The following is a 25,620-nucleotide window of genomic DNA, read 5'->3' as shown; positions in this document are numbered from 1 at the left end:
GGGAAGACTGAATCTACAATAGGTAAAACGCTTGGTGTAAAGAAATCAACTGTGGGAGCAATTATTAGAAAATGGGAGCCATACAAGACCACTGATAATCTCCCTCGATCTGGGGCTCCATGCAAGATGTCACCCCGTGGCGTCAAAATGATAACAAGAATGGTGAGCAAAAATCCCAGAACCACAGGGGGCGACCTAGTGAATGACCTACAGAGAGCTGGCACCACAGTAACAAAGGCTACTATCAGTAACACAATGCCCCGCCAGGGACTCAAATCCTGCACTGCCAGACGTGTCCCCCTGCTGAAGCCAGTACACGTCCAGGCCCGTCTGCGGTTCGCTAGAGAGCATTTGGATGATCCAGAAGAGGACTGGGAGAATGTGTTATGGTCAGATGAAACCAAAATAGAACTTTTTGGTAGAAACACAGGTTCTCGTGTTTGGAGGAGGAAGAATACTGAATTGAGTCCGAAGAACACCATACACACTGAAGCATGGGGGTGGAAGCATCATGCTTTGGAGTTGTTTTTCTGAAAAGGGACCAGGATGACTGATCTGTGTAAAGGAAATAATAATAATAATAATAATAATAATCGGACATAGGCCATGTCGTCATTACCACAACACAAAAAGCCTACTTGTCATCACACGCAGAACTGCGTGTGACGAAATTGATGGTGCTTCTCCATAAGCTACGTTTAATCGGCAAAGACCTAAATAAGTGTAAGTTACGGACTTGTAATTTGTCATTCCGCTGTTGTGGATACAGGTCGCTTACCTCTCGATTACATACAGGTCGCTTACCTCTCGATTACCGCACACTGTCTGCCACTTACCTTCCTTCAAGTCAGCTAGTAGGAGGCAGATCACCAACCAAACATCTATTCATATGCCGCAGAAGGGAATGTGTGTATGTTAGCGCGAGTTTAGATGTCTGATGGATGTGGGGAAAAAACTGTCCTTAAGCCTATTTGTCCGAGCTTTGTGGGACCTATAGCGTCTGCCAGAGGGCAGCAGCTGGAACAGATTGTGACCAGGGTGGTAAGGGTCCCCTATGATGTGCTTGGCTCTGCTGAGGTAACGCGGGCTGGCAATGTCTTCAAGTGAGGGCAGAGAGCAGCCGACAATCCTCTGGGCAGTGTTAATCACTTTCTGCATGGCCTTTTTGTCTGCCGCCGTGCTTCCAGCGTACCACACTGTGATGCCGTACGCCAGGATGCTCTCTACAGTGGTTCTGTAGAAGGTTCTCAGAAGATTGGAGCCCAAGTTGTTCGTCCTAAGTACCCTGAGGAAATGGAGTCGTGTCTGAGCCTTCTTCACCACTGCCGTGGTGTTTGTAGACCATGAGAGCTTGTCCGTGACGTGGACCCCCAGGAATTTAAAGGACTGGACCCTGTCTACACATACTCCATTTATGAGGAGTGGGGCCAGATCTGTGCCGTGTTTGCGAAAGTCCAAGATTATTTCTTTAGTTTTCGTGGTGTTCAGTGTGAGGTTGTTCACCGAGCACCACGAAGACAAAAGGTGTACAGGGAGTACAGAAGAGGACTCAGTACACAGCCTTGAGGGGAGCCAGTGCTTAGTGTAATGGAGGAAGAGAGGTGGGGACCAAGTCTAACAGTCTGTGGTCGGTTGGTCAAGAAGTCCTTTATCCAGCAGCAGATTGAAGAGGATAGTCCAAGGTGGGAGAGTTTGTCAGTCAGAATGTCCGGTTTTATGGTATTGAAGGCTGAGCTGTAGTCAATGAAGAGCATCCTCACGTAGTTCCCAGGGTGTTCCAGATGGCTCAGTGCTGTATGAAGAGCAATGGCAATAGCATCATCAGTGGACCTGTTTGCCCTATAAGCAAACTGGTGAGGGTCAATTGAGGGAGAGATTGTATTCCTGATATGGCGGGCTACCAACTTTTCAAAGCACTTCATGATCACAGGCGTGAGGGCAACAGGCCTATAATCATTCATGCTGCCAATGGTTGGCTTTTTGGGGACAGGGATGATGGTGGCAGATTTCAGACAAGATGGAATGATGGATAGTTGCAGGGAACAATTGAAAATTTTTGTGAAGACTCCAGCCAGCTGGTCAGCACAGGCTTTGAGCACCTTCCCAGGTACTCCGTCAGGGCCCGCAGCCTTCCTGGTGTTCACAGACCGCATTACCAGTCTCACTTCCTGTTCCCGGAACGTCAGTGTATTGCTGCAGGGTGGTGGTGGGGGTGTTGAGACTGGGCCTGATTTGTCAGTCTCAAAGCGGGCAAAGAAACGGTTCAAATTCTCCGCTAGTGAGGCATCTGCATTAACAGACATAGTATTGTTGTTGTAGTTGGTAAGAATGAATGGGGCCATGTATCGAGAGATTTTGAGTGAAAATCTCCTTCCATCAGCAAGGACATTGAAGATGAGACGTGGCTGGGTTGACAATGATCCCAAACACACAGCCAGGGCAATAAATTAGTGCCTTCGTAAGAAGCATTTCATGGTCCGGGAGTGGCCTAGCCAGTCTCCAGATCTCAACCCCATTGAAAATCTGTGGAGGGAGTTGAAAGTCCGGGTTGCCCAACGACAGCCCCAAAACATCACTGCTCTAGAGGAGATCTGCATGGAGGAATGGCTCAAAATACCAGCAATAGTATGTGAAAAGCTTCTGAAGAGTTACAGAAAACGTCTCTGTTATTGCCAACAAAAGGTACATAACAAAGTATTGAGATTAACTTTTGGTATTGACCAAATACTTATTTTCCACCATGATTTGCAAAAAAATCAAAATTAAAAATATAAACAATGTGATTTTCTGGGTTTTTTTTCCACATTCTGTCTCTCATGGTTGAGGTTTACCCATGTTGACAATTACAGACCTCTAATCTTTTCAAGTAGGATAACTTGCACAATTGGTGGTTGACTAAATACTTATTTGCCCCATTGCATCTTCATGTGTTGACCTACCTCTCTTTTTCCCCACTAGTGGATGATGATGAAGATGCCCCCATGATTAGCGGCTTCTCAGATGACGTTCCCATGGTCATTGCGTAGCGCGACCTTTTTCCTTTTACTGACTTCTCCCCTTCTTGCACTCTGCTGACAGGAACCCAATTAGAAAGAAACATGAAGAAATGAGATAGCTATTTTTCAAATATACAATGCACTTTTTTGAACGCGCAATAACTTATTTTTTATATAAAAGGTGAATATATGTATATGGGGTTAAAAAGGACTTTGATGTGTTGGACACTGAGGCATACTGTGAAGAAATTAGTAACATTTTTTTGAGCATGACGTGGAACCCCCGGACCCCTTGCGAGTGGTCCATTGCGTAAAGCCAAAATATATATCCAGAGACTTAAACATAGAATGCAAAAATGTACAAACACAAAAAAACTAAATTTAAAAAAAAATGTAAATGGCAACTGTACTTTCAAGCAACAGCCTAGAGCTTTTAGCCCAATGGGAGAAGGTTAAAATAGTCATTTTAAAATCGCTTATCTTCGGTGAGATTTGAATTTTTCACATCTGTGATTTCCATTCGGGATCATTATAAACAGTACATGCATTACAAGTGTCACTCTCGTGACTGTTTAAGTAGGGAGATTTTTATTTTGTTCCATCACCAGCACACTGTTGTATGTTTGTACATTGACGCAACATGTGCCAAAAATGATTGGATTATTCTAATCTACAGAGGTTGATGATACCTCGCATCACGACTACTTGTAAATATTGGCTTTTAATACATTTTATCTTTGTATTTCTGCAACCCAACATATTGTCAAATATATATATTTTGATTTTTTTTTTAAGTGTTCATTTTAATCTAGGTGAAATGTTCATCCCCAGTTTTTTGCCATTAATGTAGTCATCATGTTTGGAGTTCTCAGGGAATTGTGTTGGGTACCAGCGAAGCGCCACCGTCATCATCCTTTTGGGTTCATATCATTGGCTGTTAGGATTCGCTTCTAATATTTACATGCAGATTTTCTTAAGCAACTCTCCTCCCCAAAATAACACTTATCTATTCTGGGATTACTTTACGCAGGCTAATATTATTTCTTGTAAACGTTAGATTTCCTGTAGACCATCCACTACAGAGCAAGTCACCATTTTAGTTTTTACATTAAAGAAAGAAACCTTTTCTATCATGAAGGAATTAACACATTTTTTGCCCTGTAGATTTTTATACTACCAGACCTTTAAATTGATTTTTTTTCCTTTATGCTGCATAGATCACACAAACCAGTTACCGTATTTTCTCGAATTAAACGCGCACTCGAAAATAACACGCAGGTAATTTTGGGCCAAAAACATCTGGAAAAACGCAGTAATCGAATATAGTGCGCACCTAAAATTTCCCGCTGACGAAAATCAGAAATCTTACCTTTTTTTCTTCTTGGAGCCATCCCCGTATGCACCAAGGATCACAGTGAAGCGAGATTTTTCATTTCCTGTAGACTTGATGGTGACTGACTTTACACCCTTAAAATCCACACTCAGTGAGTTCGGCAGATCAAAAGTCAGTGGGGTTTGATCAGCGTTTCCTATATTCCGAAGTGCATAGTGGTGCTTCTTCCTCATCTTGATTATGAACCGCTGATACTCCATCAGTTTATGTTCGTAGTCCTCCGGCATCCTTTGGGCAATTGACGTTCTCTTTCTTACAGATAGGTCGTGCCGTTGCATAAACTTATAGCACCAACATGCAGACGATTTGAAGCCGGAATCCTTGTTGTTTTTTTTCATGATTTTCAGGGCGAGGATACGCAGCTCGACTGTGTTAATGGCACACCCTGCAGCTCTTCTCTCAGCAATCGTTTTAAGAAGTTCTTTCTCTAACTCTGGGAACATTGCTTTTCTTCCACGTCCTGATGCTTTTGCTGTTGCTTTTTCTTTCAATAATGAGTCTTTCTTCTTCCTCCAACCACGGATGTTAGCTTCACTAATATCGAATTTTCTTCCAGCTTCTCTGTTGCCCAATTCCTCTGCCACTTTGATGACTTTTCTTTTGAACGCTGCGGTATAACTTGCTCGTTTTGATGCCATGTTGCTTGTACAATGTCCAAAACTGAACTGAGAGAGGGTGAACTGAGACGAGTACGAGGCTAGAGAGGGGCAGTGGTGGTCTCGGCTTTCCGATTTTCGATCGGCTTTACGAGATGACGGAAAATCCGTGCGTCAAAGTGAGTTTGACAATGCTTTTTTCGATCGAAAATTTGTAATTTATTTTAGTTATTGATTATAACACGCACCCCCATCTATTGGAATTAATTATATAGCAAAAATCTGCGTGTTATATTCGAGAAAATACGGTAGTCGTCTATAAGAGTGTTACATCACCAAACAATATTTTAACACAGTTTATTTACAAGATGATTCAAAATTTTGGGCAGTGACTAAGATTTTGTCTTTCACAAAAACATTTGCTGCTTCTGCAGATACTATTGTCAATCCTCCACTCTGTCAATGGTCTATTCAACGTTTGCACTTTTTCCATGGCCCAAAAAACTCCTTACAATTCAATTTATTGTCAGTAATGATTATACTGTGACCTGATGGGTCAAAGTAATTGTGGATCGACTGTATACATTTTAAATAGGAACAAATATTTTCTGACGGGCATTACTATTCTGGCAGAGGTTGTTCGTTGAATTTCAAATCTACCAGTTAATTTGTGGTTCATTGTTCAATCCATCTGGAATAAACCCCACACTGTATAAGAATGATTGGCAACATATCCCATTTGAGCTTAAAGTCAATATTTACAATGTATACACGAGAAGAATTTACCTGAATAACTGTTTACTACATTAATACAGATACAATATGATTCACAAGCTACAAAAATTAAGAGCGTGTACCACATTTGTCAAAAGAAAACGTGTTGCGTGACTTCAAACTAACACAGCCTGCTATGTCTACCTGCTGATTTGGTAAAGTTTTAAAGAACTGCGCGTAGTTCTTTGTTGCACGTCCATTAATGTGTCAGTTTTGAAATACGAAAATAATATGAAGTCACCAATGTCTGTCCTGACTGTATGGTAGTCTTTCAACTGCATTGTTGTTTGTAGCCTTTGGGCTTGAGCTGCCGGGTTTTTTGCTAGATTATAAAATTGTTTTTGTTAGTTTCTTGTTAAAAGGTCCTCGTGAATGTATTTTATACTCATTTCCTTATGCCACCGATGACTTTTATGTTCATTTTGAGTCACTCTTATCACTGTAAGCAACTATTCAAGTATGGAAATGCCTCTGCATATAATTTTCTCTTTTAACGACTCCGATTCCAATTGTTGTGACAGTCAAGGCCACAAAATCATTACGGTCTTGACTAGAATTTTTGTTTTAATTCCTCATCTTTTTGTGTTGTCTTTGCCTTAACATGGATGTTTTTTTTGCAATTATTCTGTTTTTAACCTCTGGAAATACTTTTGTGTTTTGTTTTGGTTTGCATTTGACCACAAAATGCCTTTTAAGACACATCAGGTGTCTTTTTATTAACGTAGGGTAGAAATCAATGTCACACATGCACACTAAGTCACACTGTAAAAGATGATGCTATTAACAGGGCTTTTTTTCTCTCCCAGTTTTGTCAAATCACTGCTTCTTTCTCTTACTAGGGACACTTTTTAGCTTTTTTTCCTCATGTGAGAAGTATAATTGTTTTGTCAAAAAGTTTGCTTCAAAATGTTTGGCACGGATAACCGGTAGTTGCCGTCTTTGATGATATTGATGTCTTATTTGCTTATCTCAGAGGTTGCAAGAAGAAAAATGTTTAAGAAACCGTGTGAGGTGATTTAAAAAAAACACTTCTGAAATAAAGGTGTTTAAAATTCCATTCGGTCCTTTTGACTTTAAACATTTAGCACGGCAATTTTACATCCCAAAATGGATTGCATAAGCATACCTGTCAACCTCTGCCGATAACTGCCCTTATAAATGATTATGATTCCCCTTACAACCCCCAAAAAAACGTTACAAACACCGTACGACTCGTACGGTGTTTGTAAGGTTTTTTGGGGGGTTTGTAAGGGGAATCATAATCATTTATAAGGGCAGTTATCGGCAGAGGTTGACAGGTATGCATAAGGCAGTCCAGTTCGCTGATCTGTTGTGTACTTCGGCCAAACCTAACTTTGGGTTATCAAATCCATCAAACGGGTTTCCTTGGATACTTACTGGGAGGGTCTGTTAGGGTTCCAATTTTGAGAAGGTACTGCTCTAACCAGGGCTGTATTTATGGAAATCTCCACATGAGAGCAGTAGATACTTAGGCATCGCTTGCTCAAGTGAGATTTCCTTCTTTCAACAAATTGTCATTGGGCAAGAAGCACAACGAAAATGATTTAAAAACAACTGCTATCAACGACAGTACAAACAAATAACTGTGGAAGTTAATAAACATATGTGCAGTGCATGCAAAATAACTGGAGGTCAATGCATATATGCACAGTGCTCATAATAATTATATGAATAAGAGAAAATCATTATAAAAGTCAATAGACAGGTGGAAAAGTGAGATGTATTCTTCAGGAACAGAGTTGGGCAGCACCTCACCTTTATTGTGTAGTATTATCATACGTGTCAACCTCTGCCGATAACTGCCCTTATAAATGATTATGATTCCCCTTACAAACCCCCCAAAAAACTTACAAACACCGTACGGGTCGTACGGTGTTTGTAAGTTTTTTGGGGGGTTTGTAAGGGGAATCATAATCATTTATAAGGGCAGTTATCGGCAGAGGTTGACACGTATGTATCATTCAATGTTCATTCAGGGCAAGAACAGCTCTGAGGTACAAACTGTTCTTAAGTCAATTTGTTCTCGGCTAAGTATGGGAAATTGGTCCAGGTTTTTAGTCCAATCAAACAATACTAGACCTTTTCAGCAATCCAATGTCTTACAAATGTAATTAGTTGTTTGCAGTCAGTTATTGCTTATTTCAGGAGAAAGGTCTTTGGTTAAACTGTCTGTGCAGCATCAGCTGGAACAAAGACCAGGACCCACAGCGGCCCTTTGTGGAATAATTGCCCACCTCTTTTCTAGACGATATTGGCTTTCCTGTGGGAAGGAGTTGGAAGTGGTGGTTCTCCAGGTGAGAATATTCCCAGATGATGTTGCTGTTGAAATTGAATGGACGTCCATTGACGTCAACAGGTATTTTCAATATCAATGTCCCTCCTTTACTAACTACCAGAACACATACCATGTGACCTAGGCTGTTAGTGAATAAGTTAAGATAATGAACACTTTTGAAGAGATGTCCACTGTTATGAGCACTGGGTTAATTTTATTTTCTCTTCCAAAAAAGCAGGTTTCTGTCAACAGAAGACAAGTCTCCAAAAACAAACCACTTGTCTCATTCTCCAGGGGTTAAGATGTTGGTCAAGAGGGTTTTGTGACTTGCCATTGTCAAAGGTCAACAAAGTAGAGTTAAGGTCAAGAACTGATGAAAGCCAGCAATGGAGAGCGGAAAGCGACAGAGGTAGTGATGACAAAGCGGAGTGTGCTCAACCAGACAAAGCCTGCTGATGACTGCTTTGCTATTAGGCGGCTTTCAAAGGCCATTGTTAGCAAAGTAGACAAGGATGATCATCATCTCAAAGGTTGTCCACTCGATATTGACCGTTTCACAACAAGGGCTTAAAAGGGCAAGCGATGCACAATTCTCGCTTAATGTTATCAAGTACATTTTTTTTATTTTTCTGCTTTCCTAAAGTGTAATGGAGCATCCACTACAGGAGATGATAGTGGGAATCTCATGGTCAAAGTCCAAGAGGAAAATGAGCTCTCATGTTGTTTTATATGCAGTAATAATAGGGACAGACCACAAATGTGTGGGAGAAATGAGATGCAGTGAGCAAATCCTCAATTGACAACATGGTCAAATGTGGGAGAGAAAAAAATATACCAGAAAGTTGGAGATCAACGGAAAGTTAAGTCAAGAAAATATTGTGTGGCGCGCCGTTTGTAGCACTTGCCTTCACTCTGATTATGGTGGTAGCCAAAGAAAGACCAATGAGCTTACAGTGTAAGCTTTGGCACCATGAAATCAAATAAATGAAGGTGTCACTTACCGACTTTGTACCCCAATAAATCTCTTGGACTGTCAGCGTTTTACCAGCAAAGACATGCCTAATATTGCCAACAATGTTACTGTACTTTCAACAATTTTATAGAATATGATGTCAGAATGATTTATTTGACCCCACAAATGTATGGCATTTCTTCAGGCCATTGCAAGAATTGCGTTCCTAATGCGACTTCCTGTGGTTTGAACTAGCGCCACCCAATAAGCGGTCAAAAGGTCAGAAAGATTGGACCGTGAAGGGAGAAGGACCAATGTTGGTGATAGATGTATGTGTTGGCTCCGTCTCTTGTTCATCGATTGTGCTTGTGTACAGGAATTTGTTTGAACTGTGTATGTGAGGCAGTGGAGATGCTGTATTTTTATTTTTATAATATACAATACACATCTTATCTCCACAACTCCTTTCCACCATCCTTCACCCTTCTGAATATAAAGGATGCATTTGTTCTCAAATTTGTGCCATTGTTCACTTGCTTTCCATCGAGATTCTGCTTACTGTCAGATTCCAACAATATGGGCGGTTGGACAAAGGCTGGACTATATGGTCTGGCTGAAACCACGAGAACGGATGCAAACAGACGTTCCTTGACCTTGGTATGGTACAGACAATGACAGCAGTGTGAGGTTGCCTGACGATTGATTATTTAGATGGGGGGGGGCTGTTTTACAGATGTGTGTTTTCACATTTCAGCCATTATTTGTTGCCAGGGTCAGAAATCTACATCTTCACAATCAGTTCTGCAGGTCCTGCAGCATAAAATATGCGTGGAGAAAACTTGCTTTAACTAATCATATTTCGAGATGACGACACCAAGGCCTTCTCATAGGCGTAGCGAGACGTCATCGCCTTCACAAACTATGATTGGCTAGTGATAGAGCGGACGAGCCAGAGCTAACAAACTGTATCTGTAGCGAGCTGCACAAGCAAATATATTGTTGTGTTGATTTAATAGTGTAGAAGAAAAGGATATTGTTGCAGATTTAAATACGCGTTATCATGGTCAGAGTTCAAATAGCCGCCATTCTTCAAAATCGCAGAGACATTACCCACACAGGCCTCGGGAGAACATGCAAACTCCCCACATTTGGACTGAGCTGGATTTGAACCGGAGTCCCCCATTGTTAAGGCGACGAGCTAACCACACAGCCGCAGGGCCGCCTAGGTTATTATTGATGCTTTTTTTTTAATGTGTCGCAGCTGTAGCTGCAGTAAAGGTTTCACAGTGGTACCTCGAGATACGAGCTTAATGCGTTCCGGGACTGAGCTCGTATATCGAGATACGAGCTTAATGCGTTCCGGGACTGAGCTCGTATATCGATTTACTCGTAACTCAAATGAAAGTTTCCCATGGATATGAACTAAAAACAAATTAACACTGAAAAAATGCAACCCTCCGCCCAGTGCACAAATATGCATTGCAACTGATCCCACTGATTGTACAAAGGCACAAAACTTTAATTGGTACTGAAAAATATAATCATGCACTTTAAGATTAAATGAGACTTTTAAAGAAAGGAATTTTTAAACCACTTACACATACGCATATAAAATCTAAATGTAATCCCTGCGTGCACCTTACAAACTAAGGAGAGTGATTTTAAATGTGTAATGAAGAAAGTGTTCGCCTGTCCTGTAAATCTATAAACTTCATACATGAAACATACATACACATACAATACATACTGAAAATGTATGGAATTGCTCCTGTTTTCAGTCTGTCTCAGTGATGCGGCTTGTCTTCTACTCTGATGGAAAGAGTGCGCCCCTTAGCGGATAATCCATGAATTGCAGCGAATTAAAAATATTAATTCCATGTCTTTTATGCATTTTTTCCACTTTCAAATTATCCTGCGGGCCTGATCGAACCTCCTTGGGGGCCGGTTCCGGCCCGCGGGCCGCATGTTTGACACCACTGCTTTAGCCAAATGAATCCCAATTGAAAAAGCATATCCAAGTATGTAACCTTAGAACTCAAAAACAAACACTGAAGTGCATGTCACCGCAATGTTCATAATGTGCAATATTGTATCTTAAAGTATTAAAGCCCAACCAAAAAGTATTTACAGTACGTTATTATGAAAACAATGTATTTGTTTTGAAGTATTAATGCCCAACCTAAAAGTATTTGCAGCCCCACGCCCCTGACTAATGCACTCTATGATGAAAACGATCTCTTTTTTTGTGTCTATGTGTAATGGGCGTGGCCGAGGCGTGGCTGTGGTCAGAGTTCAAAAGACCCGCCCCCACGCCGCCATTTTTCAAAATGGCGGATGAACCGGAGGCTGGGCGCGTTGGACTGCTGAGCTGCTCAGAATTGACGATTTCCCGAAGAAAGACCCGACAAACTTCTTCCAGGACAATGCAGCGCGTTCGGTACTTTGTCTTTTGGGGATTTCGTAGCCCCAGTTCTCATTTCAAGAGTGCTTTTTGACGGGAACGTGCTTCATTGGCGTGATGTAGCCCCGACGTGGATGCAAACACAAATGTTTGCTAGCAAGTTGGCTACATTGCATCACCTATTGCTCTTAATGTTTAAAAAGAAACCCTTCCATTGTGTGTTTCAGTCCCTCAACGAGGACAGACTGCTGGGAAACATCAAGAATGTGGCCATAACGGCCAAAAAGGAGCAGTTTGTCGGCAAAGTGAGTCTTTTTTTAATAGCTTCTAATTCCTCTACCCGTGTAATTGGATTGGATAACTTTATTCATCCCGTATTCGGGAAATTTTGTTGTCACAGTAATGTTTAGATATCAGCGACCAGTCTTCACGGCTTTCCTAAATTAGCTTGTTTAGCATCATGATACACTCCAATTTTGAATGAAGACACTTTAACTGGGTTGGCGTTGATTTTTTAATAGCAAGATCCTGTGTGGATAACTTCAGGGCTTGGACCTTTTGATTTTTAAATGTGGTTTTGACAAAACCTAAGCGAGACATTCATTCAACCGTAGTGCAGGGCTCATTTTTGACTCGTTTAAACAACCATTTTTCCTCCGTCTAAGAGCTTTGTGAGACGTATTTTATTTTTTTGATTGAATGGGAGTCATTTGTGCATCAAAATGGTTAAATAAGCAATGACATAATCATGCTGTGGTGTTTTGCAGAGGTTTAAAGCCACGGAGATGTGGAAGCTGTCCAAATCTACAAGACCAAAGAAGTCGTGTATGACGTAAGACCTGTTTTTCAGGTTATTTGATTTATTATTTTCATGTCGTGTACTAAAAATACTCTATTTTGCTTCTCTTCAAGGTCCACCCAAGTTTACCAAATCAACACGTAAGAAAGGTGACTTTGGAGCGTGGCACAGCCTTTGACACCATCTTGAGAGCCCCTATCCAGTATGTTTTCCATATCTCCCACCACATCTGAAAAGAGATGGGTCCTTCTGATGTTGGTAAAACCTAACTTAGTGTTATTGTTTTTTGGTCAAATCTTTTGACCTAACTGGTCCCCAGTCTATTTTTTTTAATGTTGGTCTATTGTGCTTTGACCCTCTTTTTTTTTCCCCTCCCCAGAATTCCATCCAATGCCAAGAAGATATTCATCAATGGAAACACCACATCTTTTAATGCTGGAAGACCTGTGAACTTTTCAATTACCCCATTTTGTGGGAAAATAAAACCTTTGAAATATACTCATTTTTCTTCATAGAAATAGCAAAGGAATGCAAGCAACATGACATTTTTATTCAAAGAAATACATTTAGGATCACATTGGTGTTCTCCACCTGTAGACAAAAGCAACATTTAGAATAAACACCAAAAAAAAAAGACCATTGAGGGTCTTGGGTCTTTTTTCTCCAAGTGTTTTAACAAAGACAAATGACACTCAAATCTCTTTTATTGAAATTTCTGATTGAAAAAAAAAAAGAAATCCTCCTCACCTTAGGGATCGGGACATCACCTATAAAATAAGAGGGGGTTAGTAAATTGCAACTTTAGTCAATAAAATGTGAGATTGGAATGTTTTGACTTGGATACATTACAATATAACCCGGAAATAAGCTGCTATCGCATTTCGATCTTAATCCATATGAAATACTTATGCGTCTGACGAAATAGTGCGTGCTTTGTGTGTCTAAAATACAGAAATAGCACTCGTTACTGACACTGCGGCGTAAGAAACGATGCGTGAAAATACGGTATTAACCTCAGAGCAGAGTTCAGAGACGATGCATCATCTTCAAGTGGGCAACCTGGGAAGATCACCTGGTCCTCCAGGGTCTGGACATCACCATGGACCTGGTGCATGCAAAAAAATAGAGCAAAAGTTATCATATACAGAGACGGGAGATTCAACAGACGTGTTTAGGTGGGTTTGTTTGGTCATTAGTATTACCTTGATACCTTGGCCCAGTCTCCTCTCCCCTCAAGGGTGTGCATGGTTCTGGACACACGGGAACAGCTTCATCTTGATTTAACCAAGCTATTTGGGAAGTGCAAACAATTATTACAGGAAAGAGAAATCTTAAAGTAAATGATCACGATAAAGAATGAAAATAAGTTAGTGAGTGCTCGGTGCTAATTTCCCCTTTCCAGACAAAGCGATTAAATATACAGACTGATGATAAAAACTAGGAGAAAGTCGGCTTAACCATTTTGGTATCAATGATTTTTGTTTAAAACAGAATTACAAATTGGAAAAGGGCGTTTAGCAATCGCAGTGAAAACTATCATTACATTCAACACACCTTCACCTGGCAAACTGACCGTTGATATCTCGGCTTTGTTTGATAAAATGAAGTCTTCCCCCACGACTCAATAATGGAGAGAATACGGACAAAATACTTTTGAAGTCAAATGTCGTGAGGCTAATGCTAAGCTAGCTAGTGACATGCTAAGGAGCCCATACTTCAAATGTCGACGGTGTGTTCGACCTGGCAATAAACTAACAGATTTGTTGGCGTTTTGGCTCAATTGATTCCTAAAAAAATCTCCCGGTAGGGTGTTAAAAATGCACATAGGCCAGTAAATTGCTCTAGTCTAGGGCTTACCTCGTTTGGGTGCTAGTCGTTCGACCGACGGCATGGAAATGGCTGCGCTAAAGGGCGAGTTGCTGCGCAGGTGCATAATTTAAGCACTTGCGTCACCAATGGGCGTAACCACGCCCATAGGAGGTGATTTGTCCTCCCGACTCAATGACCATGTTTGGAAGATGACGTACTATAGTCGCCATTTTTGTAGTCTTGATGCTGTAAAAGAGTGTGTTCGTTTTCGCCTTACTTTGCATGGTCATTTTTAAAAAATAAAAAGCCTTACTATACATGGTCATTTTTTAAAGAAAAAAGCCTTACTATACATGGTCATTTTTTACAAATTAAAAAGCCTTACTATATACTATGTCGTATTTTAAGAAAAAAAGCCTTACTATACTATGTCGTTTTTTTTAAAGAAAAAAAGCCTTACTATATACACTATGTCGTTTTTTAGGAAAAAAAACCTTACTATACTATGTCGTTTTTTTAGGAAAAAAGCCTTACTATACTATGTCGTTTTTTAGGAAAAAAAGGCCTTACTATACTATGTCGTTTTTTAAGAAAAAAAGCCTTACTATACGTCGTTTTTTAAAGAAAAAAAGCCTTACTATATACCAGGGGTGTCAAACTCATTTCGCATTGTGGGCCACATACGGCCTAGGGAGATGTCAAGTGCGCCGGACCATTAAAATTATACCATGCTCTGCTATAAATAACCAAAATATCATGTCTTTCCTTTGTTTTGGTGTAAAGAAGCACAAGAACATTAGGAAAATATTGAAATTGAATGAACTATCCTTTTTCAAAACATTTCATGAAACACCTCATATTTCCTTAGACAAATGTGCAATTGACTTTTATCATTCACAAATATGCATTGCAACTGATCCCACTGATTGTACAAAGGCACAAAACTTTAATTGGTACTGAAAAATATAGTCATGCACTTTAAGATTAAATGAGACTTTTAAAGAAAGGAATTTTTAAACCACTTACACATACGCATATAAAATCTTAATGTAATCCCTGCGTGCACCTTACAAACTAAGGAGAGTGATTTTAAATGTGTGATGAAGAAAGTGTTCGCCTGTCCTGTAAATCTGTAAACTTCATACATGAAACATACATACACATACAATACATACTGAAAATTTATGGAGTTGCTGCTGTTTTCAGTCTGTCTCAGTGATGCGGCTTGTCTTCTACTCTGATGGAAAGAGTGCGCCCCTTAGCGGATAATCCATGAATTGCAGCGAATTAAAAATATTGATTCCATGTCTTTTATGCATTTTTTTCCACTTTCAAATTATCCTGCGGGCCTGATCGAACCTCCTTGGGGGCCGGTTCCGGCCCGCGGGCCGTATGTTTGACACCCCTGGTGTAGAGGTTCGTTCACCTGACTGCCGTGTGGGCAGGCAGGGTTCAAATCTCGGCGGACGGTGAACCATTTTGCCATTAAAAAAGACTAAGTCATTCAGTCTTTCCTTAAATAAAAGCACCAAATGACCATGTATAGGCGGGCCGCCTCTTTGGTGTAGTGGGTTAATCACCTGCCTGCCATGTGGGAGGAGAGGGTTCACGTCCCAGTGTCACCATTCAACGACTATATGGTGTCGCCAGTCAGCCGAAGGAGCAGAAACCCCCCTCCCCAACTGTCTGAATAACTCTTTTGCTGAAAAAAATGACTAAGTCTTTATGTTAATTAAAAAATGTTCATCTATTTACTGAACTACATAGTGTAGTGATCAGTCAAATGAAACCCAACTGGGATTCGAACCACAGCCTCCCACATGGGAGTCAGGTGAGTGAACCACTACACCACAAATTGGCCAGACATTACTTTGTCATTATTGGAAGGTCTTGCCTACAAATATAAAGAAACAACTAAGGGAAAATGTTTCCCAACTAGCCGAAGGCTGACCGGAAAAAATGTTTTGCTGAAAAAAATGACTTAAGTCTTTATTTTAATGAAAAAAGGCTTACCCATTTACTGAACTACATAGTGTAGTGATCAGTCAAATGAAACCCAACTGGGATTCGAACCATAGCCTCCCACATAGCAGCCAGGTGAGTGAACCTCTATGCCATGAATTGGCCACACTTTACTGTGTCATTATTGGAAGGTCTTGACTACAAATATATAGAAACAACTAACGGAAAATGTTTCCCAACTAGGATTCGAACCCCAGCCTCCCACATGGGAGTCAAGTGAGTGAACCTCTAAGCCACAAATTGGCCACACTTTACTTTCTCATTATTGGAAGGTATTGACTACAAATATATAGAAACAACTCACAGAAAATGTTTCCCAACCAGGATTCGAACCAGGTTTTCATTCCAACTCAACAAGAGGATACCTTTTGCAAGTGTAATCAGTTAATCAGTTGATTGCAGCCAGGTGCTACTTATTTTAGAAGACACCTGATTGGTTAAAATGTCGGCACTGGATCGGTTGGAACAAAAACCAGGACCCACAGCGGCCCTCGGCGGAATCGGTTTGAGACACCTGCTCTACACCATGAAGTAGCCACAATTTACTTGTCATTATTGGAAAGTCTTGACTACACCTATATAGAAATAATTAAGGGAAAATGTTTCCCAACAGGGATTCAAACCCCAACTGCCCACATGGCAGTCAGGTGAACGAACCTCTACGCCACAAATTGGCCACACTTTACTTTGTCATTACTGGAAGGTCTTGACTACAAATATAGAGAAACAACTAAGGGAAAATGTTTCCCAACCAGGATTCGAACCCCAGCTGCCCACATGGCAGTCAGATGAACAAACCTCTACGCCATGAAGTGGTAACACTTTAATTTGTCATTATTGGAAAGTCTTGACCACACACGGATGTTTTTATTTAAGGCAAAAATGATTACCAACTGGGATTTGAACCCTGTCTGCCCACATGGCAGGCAGGTGAGCGAACCTCTACACCATGAAGTAGACATACTTAACTTTGTCATTATTGGAAAGTCTTGACTACAAATATTTACGCCTGCAAGAAGGCAATGACATATCCCTACGCCTGCGAGAAGGCCTTGGTGACACAAAATCAAATTCTGATTGGTTAAAGCAACAGTCTAATCGACGCTTGTTTAATGCAGCAGAGCCCGCAGAACTGATTGTGAAGGCCTTGAGGCAGATTTCTGACCCTGGCAACAAATAATGGCTGAAATGTGATTGGCTAAATGCTTCAATATGAAAACAAACATCTGGAAGAAGTGCAACCAGCGGGAAAGCAATGAAAGGAAGCTAACAGACAATTTGGAATTATTTCATAAGTATTGATTGACAAAATATAATATATGATTCAGATATTTTTAGGCCAGCAGAGAAGGCCTTGAAGGCCTTGACGACACACCACGGCTGTAAAATAGTTATTGAGGGTGAGTTTGATTCAGATGTAGCACTACTGAAGGCCTAGGTGTGAAATGCACGGCCCGCCACTGGATTCCAACAATATGGGCGGTTGGACAAAGGCTGGACTATATGGTCTGGCTGAAACCACGAGAACGGATGCAAACAGAGGTTCCTTGACCTCGGTATGGTACAGACAACGACAGCAGTGTGAGGCTGCCTGATGATTGATTATTTTGATTTTTTTTTTTGCTGTTTGGATGGATGTCAAGGGAAATAAAAACTTGAAAAAAATCCTGAGGGAATGAAGAGTGGGCAGATGTAAAGTCAGGAGGGAAATCAAGTGACTTAGCCTAACGTACCTACAATACTCTTGCCTGGGATTTAAGGCCTGCATACCTGATACCAGGCTCAACTCTAATTGGCCATTTTTTGGAATCGTGGACAATGCTTCTTTCTCCTATTATCTCCTTCTTCCTTGCGATGTGGCGGTCAGGTTACTTAAAAGTAACAAGCTGCTCACTAGCTTTCTCTCTCCTCTGTCCTCCTCTCCTTCTGACTTACAACTACTGTCTTTTATGATGGTCAAGATATCATCAAATATTCATCCACATATATGTTCCCAACATGAATATACAAACACTCGATGCATATTGATGTCAAGTCAAAGAGGGTTTTTGTTTCAATAAATTTCAGGTAATCGCCCAATGTCATACTTCGACCTTTCTAGAAGTGGGAGGGAACAGTCTTTGAGGGACCAGGTGTTGCTATGTGTGCATTCTCAGTGTCACTGTGTGCATTGCAAGGACAAAGACAGTATTGAGGAGACAGACATGGAGCAGGGAGCAGCACAGGATACTCTTACAGACAGCCGAGCATTTGTGCCAAGTTCACCCTTCATCCACACAACAGAGACTGTGTTCACTTTTCCCCCCACTGCCATCTTTGTTCATTCTGACTCCTTCCCTCTATCATTTCTATTCTTCTTCCTTTTTTTGTTTATATACACCAGGGGTGGCTTGCCTTAGAGTTGACATCCCGACTTTTAAGAGGAGACCCAGATACTGATAATGACGGCTCTCAATGAACTGGACAGTTGAGTGTGTGAGTGTGTGTGGCCATTTATATTGACTTATCTAATGCTTGCATATGTTCTCCTGAATTTATTTCTGTGTCTATGCATAAGTTTCCTCCATGAGGGTGGGTGTCAGTGGGTGTGTCCAACATAATTAACTCTCCACAGAAGTGTGTCATTCCTCTATTGTGTGTCACAGCAGACCACGGGGGTCCTGAAGAAGAGCGGAAATGCTGAATTAGCCTTGCATTATGCCATCAGCTTGGCTTTTTTCAGCTTTCATTTAAGCATACATCCTATTTTGTATTAAGGGTCTTAATGACACAATAATAGCATGCAAAAATGTGTCTACACTTCCTCCAAATGGATAACTGATTGTCAGGGTTAATGTTTGGTGGCCTTATTCAGAGAAATTTTACTTTTACTTGTAGATCGTCCATGCTGCTTTGCACCATCAGATTTCACGCTGCAACATTAACACAAGTTGACACACTGGATTAAAAGCAGAGCGCTGGAATGCCCGGGCCCTTTGTGTAGCATGGAGCTCAGCCAAGGGTCTTCACTCTGAGGCCAAGAGAGACCTGGGAAAAAGAGCAATGTTAGAAAATAGCCATAAGACAGGGCAAGAGGTTGGAATGTACCTGATCTGTGAAAACGTTCAGAACTTGCTTTACAGTCAGATTCATTGTTTTGATGATTGAAGGCAAATGTATTTCAAAACCTACCTTTTACGATCCAACTTTCCCAAAGCTCTTCTTGACTAAAAGAAAACAGAGCAAATTTATGGAGAGGAAGTTACTAAAAGTTATGAAAAATTAATTTCATCAAATTTGCGACCCGGGCAGCCTGGCGGATGAGTGTTTAGGGTACATGTGTCAAAGTGGCGGCCCGGGGGCCAAATCTGGCCCGCTGCATCATTTTGTGTGGCCCGGGAAAGTAAATCATGAGTGCCGACTTTCTGTTTTAGGATCAAGTTAAAATGAAGAGTATAGATGTATATTAAACTTCCTGATTTTCCCCCTTTTAAATCAATAATTGTAATTTTTGTATCAATTTTTTTCTGTTTTTAGTTCAAAAATCATTTTGTAAAATCTAAAAATATATAATAAAAAAAGCTAAAATAAACTTTGTTTTAGATCTATTAAAAACTGAATATTCAGGGCTTTTAATCCAGTTCTTTTAATAAATTTATTTAAAAAAATCTAAATATTATATCTAAAATGGTCCGGCCCACATGAAATCGAGTTGACGTTAACGCGGCCTGCGAACCAACCCAAGTCTGACGCTCCTGGTTTAGGGTGTTTTGGGTTTGATCCCAAGTCAGTCCTACTGTGTGAAGTTTGCATGTTCTCCTCAGGCTTGTGTGGGTTTTCTCCAGGTACTCCGTTTTTTTTCCACATTCTAAAAACACGCACGGTAGGCTGGTTGAACACTCTAAATTGCCCCTAGGTATAAGTATGGGCATGGATGGTTGTCCGTCTCCTCGTACCCTGTGATTGGCTCGCCACCAATTCAGGGTGACCCCACCCCCTTCTGCCCAAAGTCAGTTGGGATAGGCTCCAGCACCCCTCGCAACCCCTGTGAGGAAAAGCGGTTCAGAAAATGAATGAATGAACGAATTAACATTGCGATCCTTATGAGGATAAAGTGTTATGGTGAGTGATATGGTTTTAATTGTGTTTTTGTGTGTGGGACTGTCTGTTTTGACCGGTGGTATGGAAAATGAAGGAATGAACGTTATGTAGAAAATTGTATTGTTTTGGGGAAAGTCACATATTTTGGACATCGCCCCTTTTCTGTCCTCTAAATGCCAGAAAAATGTCCCCTTTTTGGATTTGTGGAAAATAGGCACTCTAATTTTGAGCCCCAGCCTGGCCTGGTGGGGGTGGGTTACTGGAACACAGAAATATCACCATTGCATACCAAAGTCAGACAATTACATTACACCATCACTGACTGATTTCATCAATTGTTTTTGCGACAAGGCTAGCTTGCAACAGCAGAATATTTTAATCACAAGCTTTCACTATGCTTTCAATAATAGACAGTGATGCATATTTTGACCAAAATTCTTCACCTACGACCTACTGCTACAATTCTCTTACCAGTTACTGTCTTACTTGGCTCTGGGGGGTAATCTACCAACAAGCAGCAGAGTCACTTTGCAGCACAAACTGAGAGGCAATGTGAGTAGGAGCTGTTGATTTGTACTATATACGTTACTGTTATGGTCTACACATTTAAATCATCAATAACATTTTTGAAAATAGGACTTTAAGTGTGGCGATTCCAGCCTGCAGGAGACAGAGTGAGTGAGTGAACGAGCAACTGACATTGACCTGCTGAGGCTCTCCATGGTAACGGAGCAGTCCAGTCACACCTCATTATTCCAAGCTGAGTGTTTGTATTGGCTGGCCAGTTCCGGAATGTATTCTGCCCATGCTAATAGCCATCAGATGCCATCGGCTCATCACACTCAGCATTGTCACACACGTGTGCACACACACACAGCAATAAAGAAATGGGATTTCATATCTCATTTTCGAAAGAAAGGCTAGCTGATGCACTATTCATGTTTAACAGATTGATATGCCAAAAACTGCTATTAATCTGAATTGCCAATTGAAGGTTAAGCTTTTTTCGGTCAGACTAAGAATCTACCAAATCCAGGTGGAAAGCTCATTGTTCTTTACAATACATTTTATTTAAAAAATACTTTGTTGCTTTACAGTTTGCAGGCTCATAGATACTCGTTGCCATCCACAAAAAATGTAGGTTACAAAATGTCCAAGAATTTGTGGTAAAAGCATACAAACTGAAAAGATTCACTTCAACCAATTAATAAATGCGCAATATGATTAGGGTTTTATTCCTCTGCGATTAAATCTTTGTAGCATCCCCAGCACGCAAGGTTTGTTGACAATTTTAAAGCTTACAAAAATGTAAAATTATAGATGGTGATTGCAACTAACGGCGTAGGATTTAGCTACTCACTCCATACAAATTAGGCAAGCACACCTTTGAACAGGATCGTTATCTAGTGTAACACCAATAATTTTGTTGAGCCAGCATTAAATTATCAATGAGATTCTAGTTGATGAAATCCCAATCTTGTGTGAATTTCTATCTCAGAATCATGTGGAGATAAGTGTCACCATGTTTGAAAAAAAACAATACTGTGCGCTGATGCTCACCTCCATGAGACTTAACAGGGATTTAACTCATCCTGGCAACTGTCAGTCCGGTCCGAGCTCGCAAATGTTCAGGTTGTACAACAATTTAACATTTAAATGGAATGGATGGATGGATATATTAAGATTCTCACGCTATTCATTCACATTTAAAAACATTTAAAATTTTGATGCAACATTGCACCAGGCCATGAAAGAAGAAAAAGGTAAAATTAGCTCTGAAAAGGATGATTGGGAAAAGGAAAACAATATAGAGTAGAAAACAGACAAATTGCAGTTACTGTAAAAATAACAGTAAATCTGAAGTTAAACTGTTGTTTTTCATTGTCACACAAAAGCGTCAAATACCATGGATGACTTCACAGATGAGTGTCCATCTCAAAATGCATGATGGCAATAAGAAAAGAAACCCATTTTTGTTATGCTGCAACAAAACCAGTTTTGTCAGCCAACTGACATGTTGTACATTCACGTCTGTAGAAAATAAGAACGTTATCGACTGACTGTCTGTTTGCTCTGAGATTTGGAGCTTTACCGACTCTGAAAAGTTTTTGGAATCTGGAACAAGTGCTGTTCATTCGAACATCATTCTAGCAGCAGCAATCTAGTTGTGTGACCGAGCCCTATTTCATCTACACGCCTGCATGACAGTCTGAATGAGGCCCTCCTGCAAACGAATAATGGGGTTTTATCAGCCCTCTTGACAAATGGTGGGGAAGCAGCTGCAGAACTGCAGGAGAGCCAACCACCCTCTGGTAAAGGAAACTGGAGGGAACTATATCAAAGCCATTTTTTTAATTAGAAATTTTTCCCACAAAGCCGTGTGTTTTCCCCCCTTAAATTTAAGTAAACACTTTTGCTTCATACATATTATAATTGCTCAATTAAGATGACAAAGTTTTAAATAAGCCTATGCAAAGAGCAGTTGCACTTATTATGTGCTGTACACCAAACATTCATGGGTGAAAAACACATTTTAAAAATTAACATATTTTTGGGGAACTATAAGTCACACCAGCCCTGCAAAAATACACAAAGAAGAGTACTAAAAACATCAAGGTTACATTTTGTATTTGAACTTTAATTGTTCAGAGACCAAATCAAATGGTATACAGTGTAGTGCTAACAATACATTGGAGAACAACAGCCTAAATAGCTCCCTCATAACGACAAACATTAAGTTATCTGTAGCCCAAACAACACAATGTTATTTCTTTACCAAACTGTCAATCTCACTTCAAAAACAACCCAATCCAATGAAGTCCTTATTTGCACTATCACTTCTGAACAACTCCTCTTACTAGGGCCTGCCTAGACTACACTTCTCATGGGTGTCAGTGTGGGGGAAAACCAACACAAAAGGTGCAGATAATACAATAAGTCGAAGGCCCAGCAAACTACAAAAAGGTGTAACCGATGACATACAATAGCATCCATTTATTTAGCATTACAAGGCACCTGAAGGCACCTGACCAAAGCTCAGGAGCCTTGTAAAAATCCAACCTGCTTGTTTAAAACCAAAAGAGAATTGTTGCGCTATTAAAAAAATCTTTTTTGAAAAATGGTTGTTTAACAAATAAAAGATTGAGTTTACACACTTAGAGAAGGTGAAGAAATTCAATCACTCATCTATTAGGATCCGACAGCTGTTTCTGGCCACCATAAAAAAAAAATTCAACTCTCTACTTTGCACGGTTTGGACAAACGTAGCGAAATAATCATAACATACACACACACACACACACACTCACACACCCATAAATCACGTTTTATAAGGATTATAGATTAATTTATTGTTGTTATTAGCACCTATTTTGTTCAATAGCTACCAAGCTATTTAATAGATTGCGACAAAATGTACAGAAAAGATAGGTAATTACCTTCTGTTTAACGAACACCTTTTAGCTTTTCAACAACCCACGCCATTTACTAATTATTAATTTATTACTGTTATTAGCACCGAATATCTTCAATAGCTCCAAGTAATTTGAATTATTGGCACCAGATTTACAGAAAAGATAGGTAATTACCTTCTGTTTAACGAAAAACTTTTAGATTTTCAATAAAACATTCCATTTATTAATTATTAATTTATTACTGTTATTAGCACCTAATATCTTCAATAGCTCCCAAGCAATTTGATGTATTGGCACCAAATTTACAGAAAAGATAGGTATTTACCTTCTGTTTAAGGAACACCTTTTGGTTTATCAATAACATCCGACAGCCGTTTCTGGCTTTCAACTCTCTACGTTGCATGGTTTGGACAAACGTAGCGAGAGAATCTTAACATACACACACACACACACACACACATAAATCACGCTTTATAAGGATTGTAGACAAAACACACCTTCACAATGCCACCAATTCAAGAAAGAATATTGACAATAAAAGCATTCAATTCAATTCAAAAGAACCAAACTGAATTCCTTGTAGTTAATGGATAAATGAACTTTACATTAAAACTTAAATTTATGGTTGCTTACTGTTGGCTAAGCTCATATTTAAGGGTATAGAGAAGCAAAAGTGGAAGAGGGTTTGGTTGAGCAAGGATGGGGGATGGCCCTTGTGAACAGACCTGTGTCAAGACCCCCTTCATGTTGCTTTTGAAAAGAGTCTCATACCTTGCCGACTGCTGTTTAAGTGAAGTTTCAGAAGAGAGGAAAAGAATCACAGGCGACAGGGGGAAAAGGTGGGAGGGATAGAGGAACTAAAAGTTCTTTTTTTTTCTCTCTTGAACTTGGCAGCTGGCACCTGCCACATTTTAACCACTTCTTTGCCCTTGGCCGATTTACCTAGCTGTTTGTAACCACTGAGTAAACGGGAAATGGAGTCATGTCATTTTTTTAATATTGAAAGGTGATTTTGCACAACAAGAACAACATCACAATTTAATTTCAATTTTAAAATAAAATAAAGGGATCCCTTTTATGTTGCTCCTTGGTCATGTTATCTTTAAATACCAGGAAAACTGATGAGCACGGTTTTTTGAGAAAAATGAAATGACTTTATTTATGAGTGTGAGTGTGAAAAGCACCTTGAAATTGTATTGTACTAGAACCCGAACATTGCAGAGGCTTACGGTTGATAGCCATTGTCATAACACTAATAATCAAACCTTAAACAACTCACTCAACTGGATTGTCAGCGATGGAAGATTGGATGAGGGTGATCTTTGTTGATCTTGAAGGAAAAGACAGGAGGCTCAAATTAGAGAAAATTATCACTACAATTCTATTTAAAAAAAATATATTGCAGCATATTATTAAAATTGGATCACTAAAGACATACTACATAAAAGCCACGACACAAAAATATCTAAAGCCTTTGGAATTTTTCTAAGTCAAATGCATGTCAGTCACACTGATGATGAGAAAGTAGGAAAATGTTTTTCGTATTATTACTGCACACTGGTATCAAACCAATTCCGTAAAGGGCCAGGGTTTCGTTCCAACCAATGAAAAGGATCACCGATCTGATCTCCTGTAAGTTTAATCAATTCAGGTGTTGCCTCTTTCACTAGAAAATTCATTTGTTAATCTGTCTGTGCTGGATTGATTGGAATGAAATCAAAGACCGTCTTGGCCCTGAGTGGAATTGGTTTGACACCCGTTTCTCACACAAATCCATTTTAGGTTCAAGCTTTTGTCATCATAAAATTTTATACTAATTATAATTGCAGTACAAAGTTGTTTTGGTTTTTTTAAACAAGTGTTGAACATACACTACAGACAAAATTCTAGAATTATTATATACAAGCAGAGGTGCCTGGCTTCGCTGGTCCCACCAGCTTGTTTAGAACCAAAAGACAGTTGTTGCACTATAAAAAATAAATTTAAAAAATAAAATTCTTTTGAAAAATGGGTCGATGAGAAATGAAAATTTCAGTTACACGCATAGCACAGCAAACATATCTCATTTTCTGAACCGTTTTATCCTCAT

General features: G+C 40.0%; 1 protein-coding gene and 2 long non-coding RNA genes across 18 annotated transcripts in view; 2 read left to right on the top strand and 1 right to left on the bottom strand.

Moving 5' to 3' along the window:
• sorl1 (sortilin-related receptor, L(DLR class) A repeats containing) overlaps positions 1-6,816 on the top strand; it is a 54,639-nt gene extending 47,823 nt beyond the window's left edge. The window contains exon 48 of the mRNA XM_077611355.1: positions 2,959-6,816. Coding sequence (XP_077467481.1) covers positions 2,959-3,026 — 68 coding nt within the window. The 3' untranslated portion in view covers positions 3,027-6,816. The remainder of the gene's footprint in view (positions 1-2,958) is intronic.
• Positions 6,817-11,243: 4,427 nt separating this feature from the next.
• Positions 11,244-12,705, top strand: LOC144084017 (uncharacterized). 3 transcript variants are annotated; one of them, XR_013303683.1, is made up of 5 exons: positions 11,244-11,444; positions 11,636-11,713; positions 12,176-12,240; positions 12,321-12,461; positions 12,587-12,705. It is a non-coding gene; the product is annotated as an uncharacterized LOC144084017 (long non-coding RNA). The 3 variants fall into 3 exon arrangements; XR_013303682.1 differs by having other exon boundaries at positions 12,321-12,465; XR_013303684.1 differs by having other exon boundaries at positions 11,247-11,444; positions 12,321-12,409.
• A 31-nt stretch (positions 12,706-12,736) lies between these two features.
• On the bottom strand, positions 12,737-25,550 carry LOC144084018 (uncharacterized). Of its 14 annotated transcripts, none has more exons than XR_013303691.1 (7): positions 24,797-25,550; positions 19,210-19,244; positions 19,126-19,148; positions 14,065-19,065; positions 13,410-13,496; positions 13,221-13,312; positions 12,737-12,974 (listed from the first exon to the last, which is right to left on the bottom strand). It is a non-coding gene; the product is annotated as an uncharacterized LOC144084018 (long non-coding RNA). The 14 variants fall into 14 exon arrangements; XR_013303693.1 differs by having other exon boundaries at positions 24,811-25,550; XR_013303692.1 differs by lacking the exon at positions 19,126-19,148.
• Positions 25,551-25,620: the final 70 nt, after the last annotated feature.

Source organism: Stigmatopora argus, chromosome 10, assembly GCF_051989625.1.
Source record: "Stigmatopora argus isolate UIUO_Sarg chromosome 10, RoL_Sarg_1.0, whole genome shotgun sequence".
In the NCBI taxonomy this organism is placed as follows: Eukaryota; Metazoa; Chordata; class Actinopteri; order Syngnathiformes; family Syngnathidae; genus Stigmatopora; species Stigmatopora argus.
The sequence above is the reverse complement of the archived record's forward strand: the minus strand, read 5'-3'. Positions and strand labels throughout refer to the sequence as shown.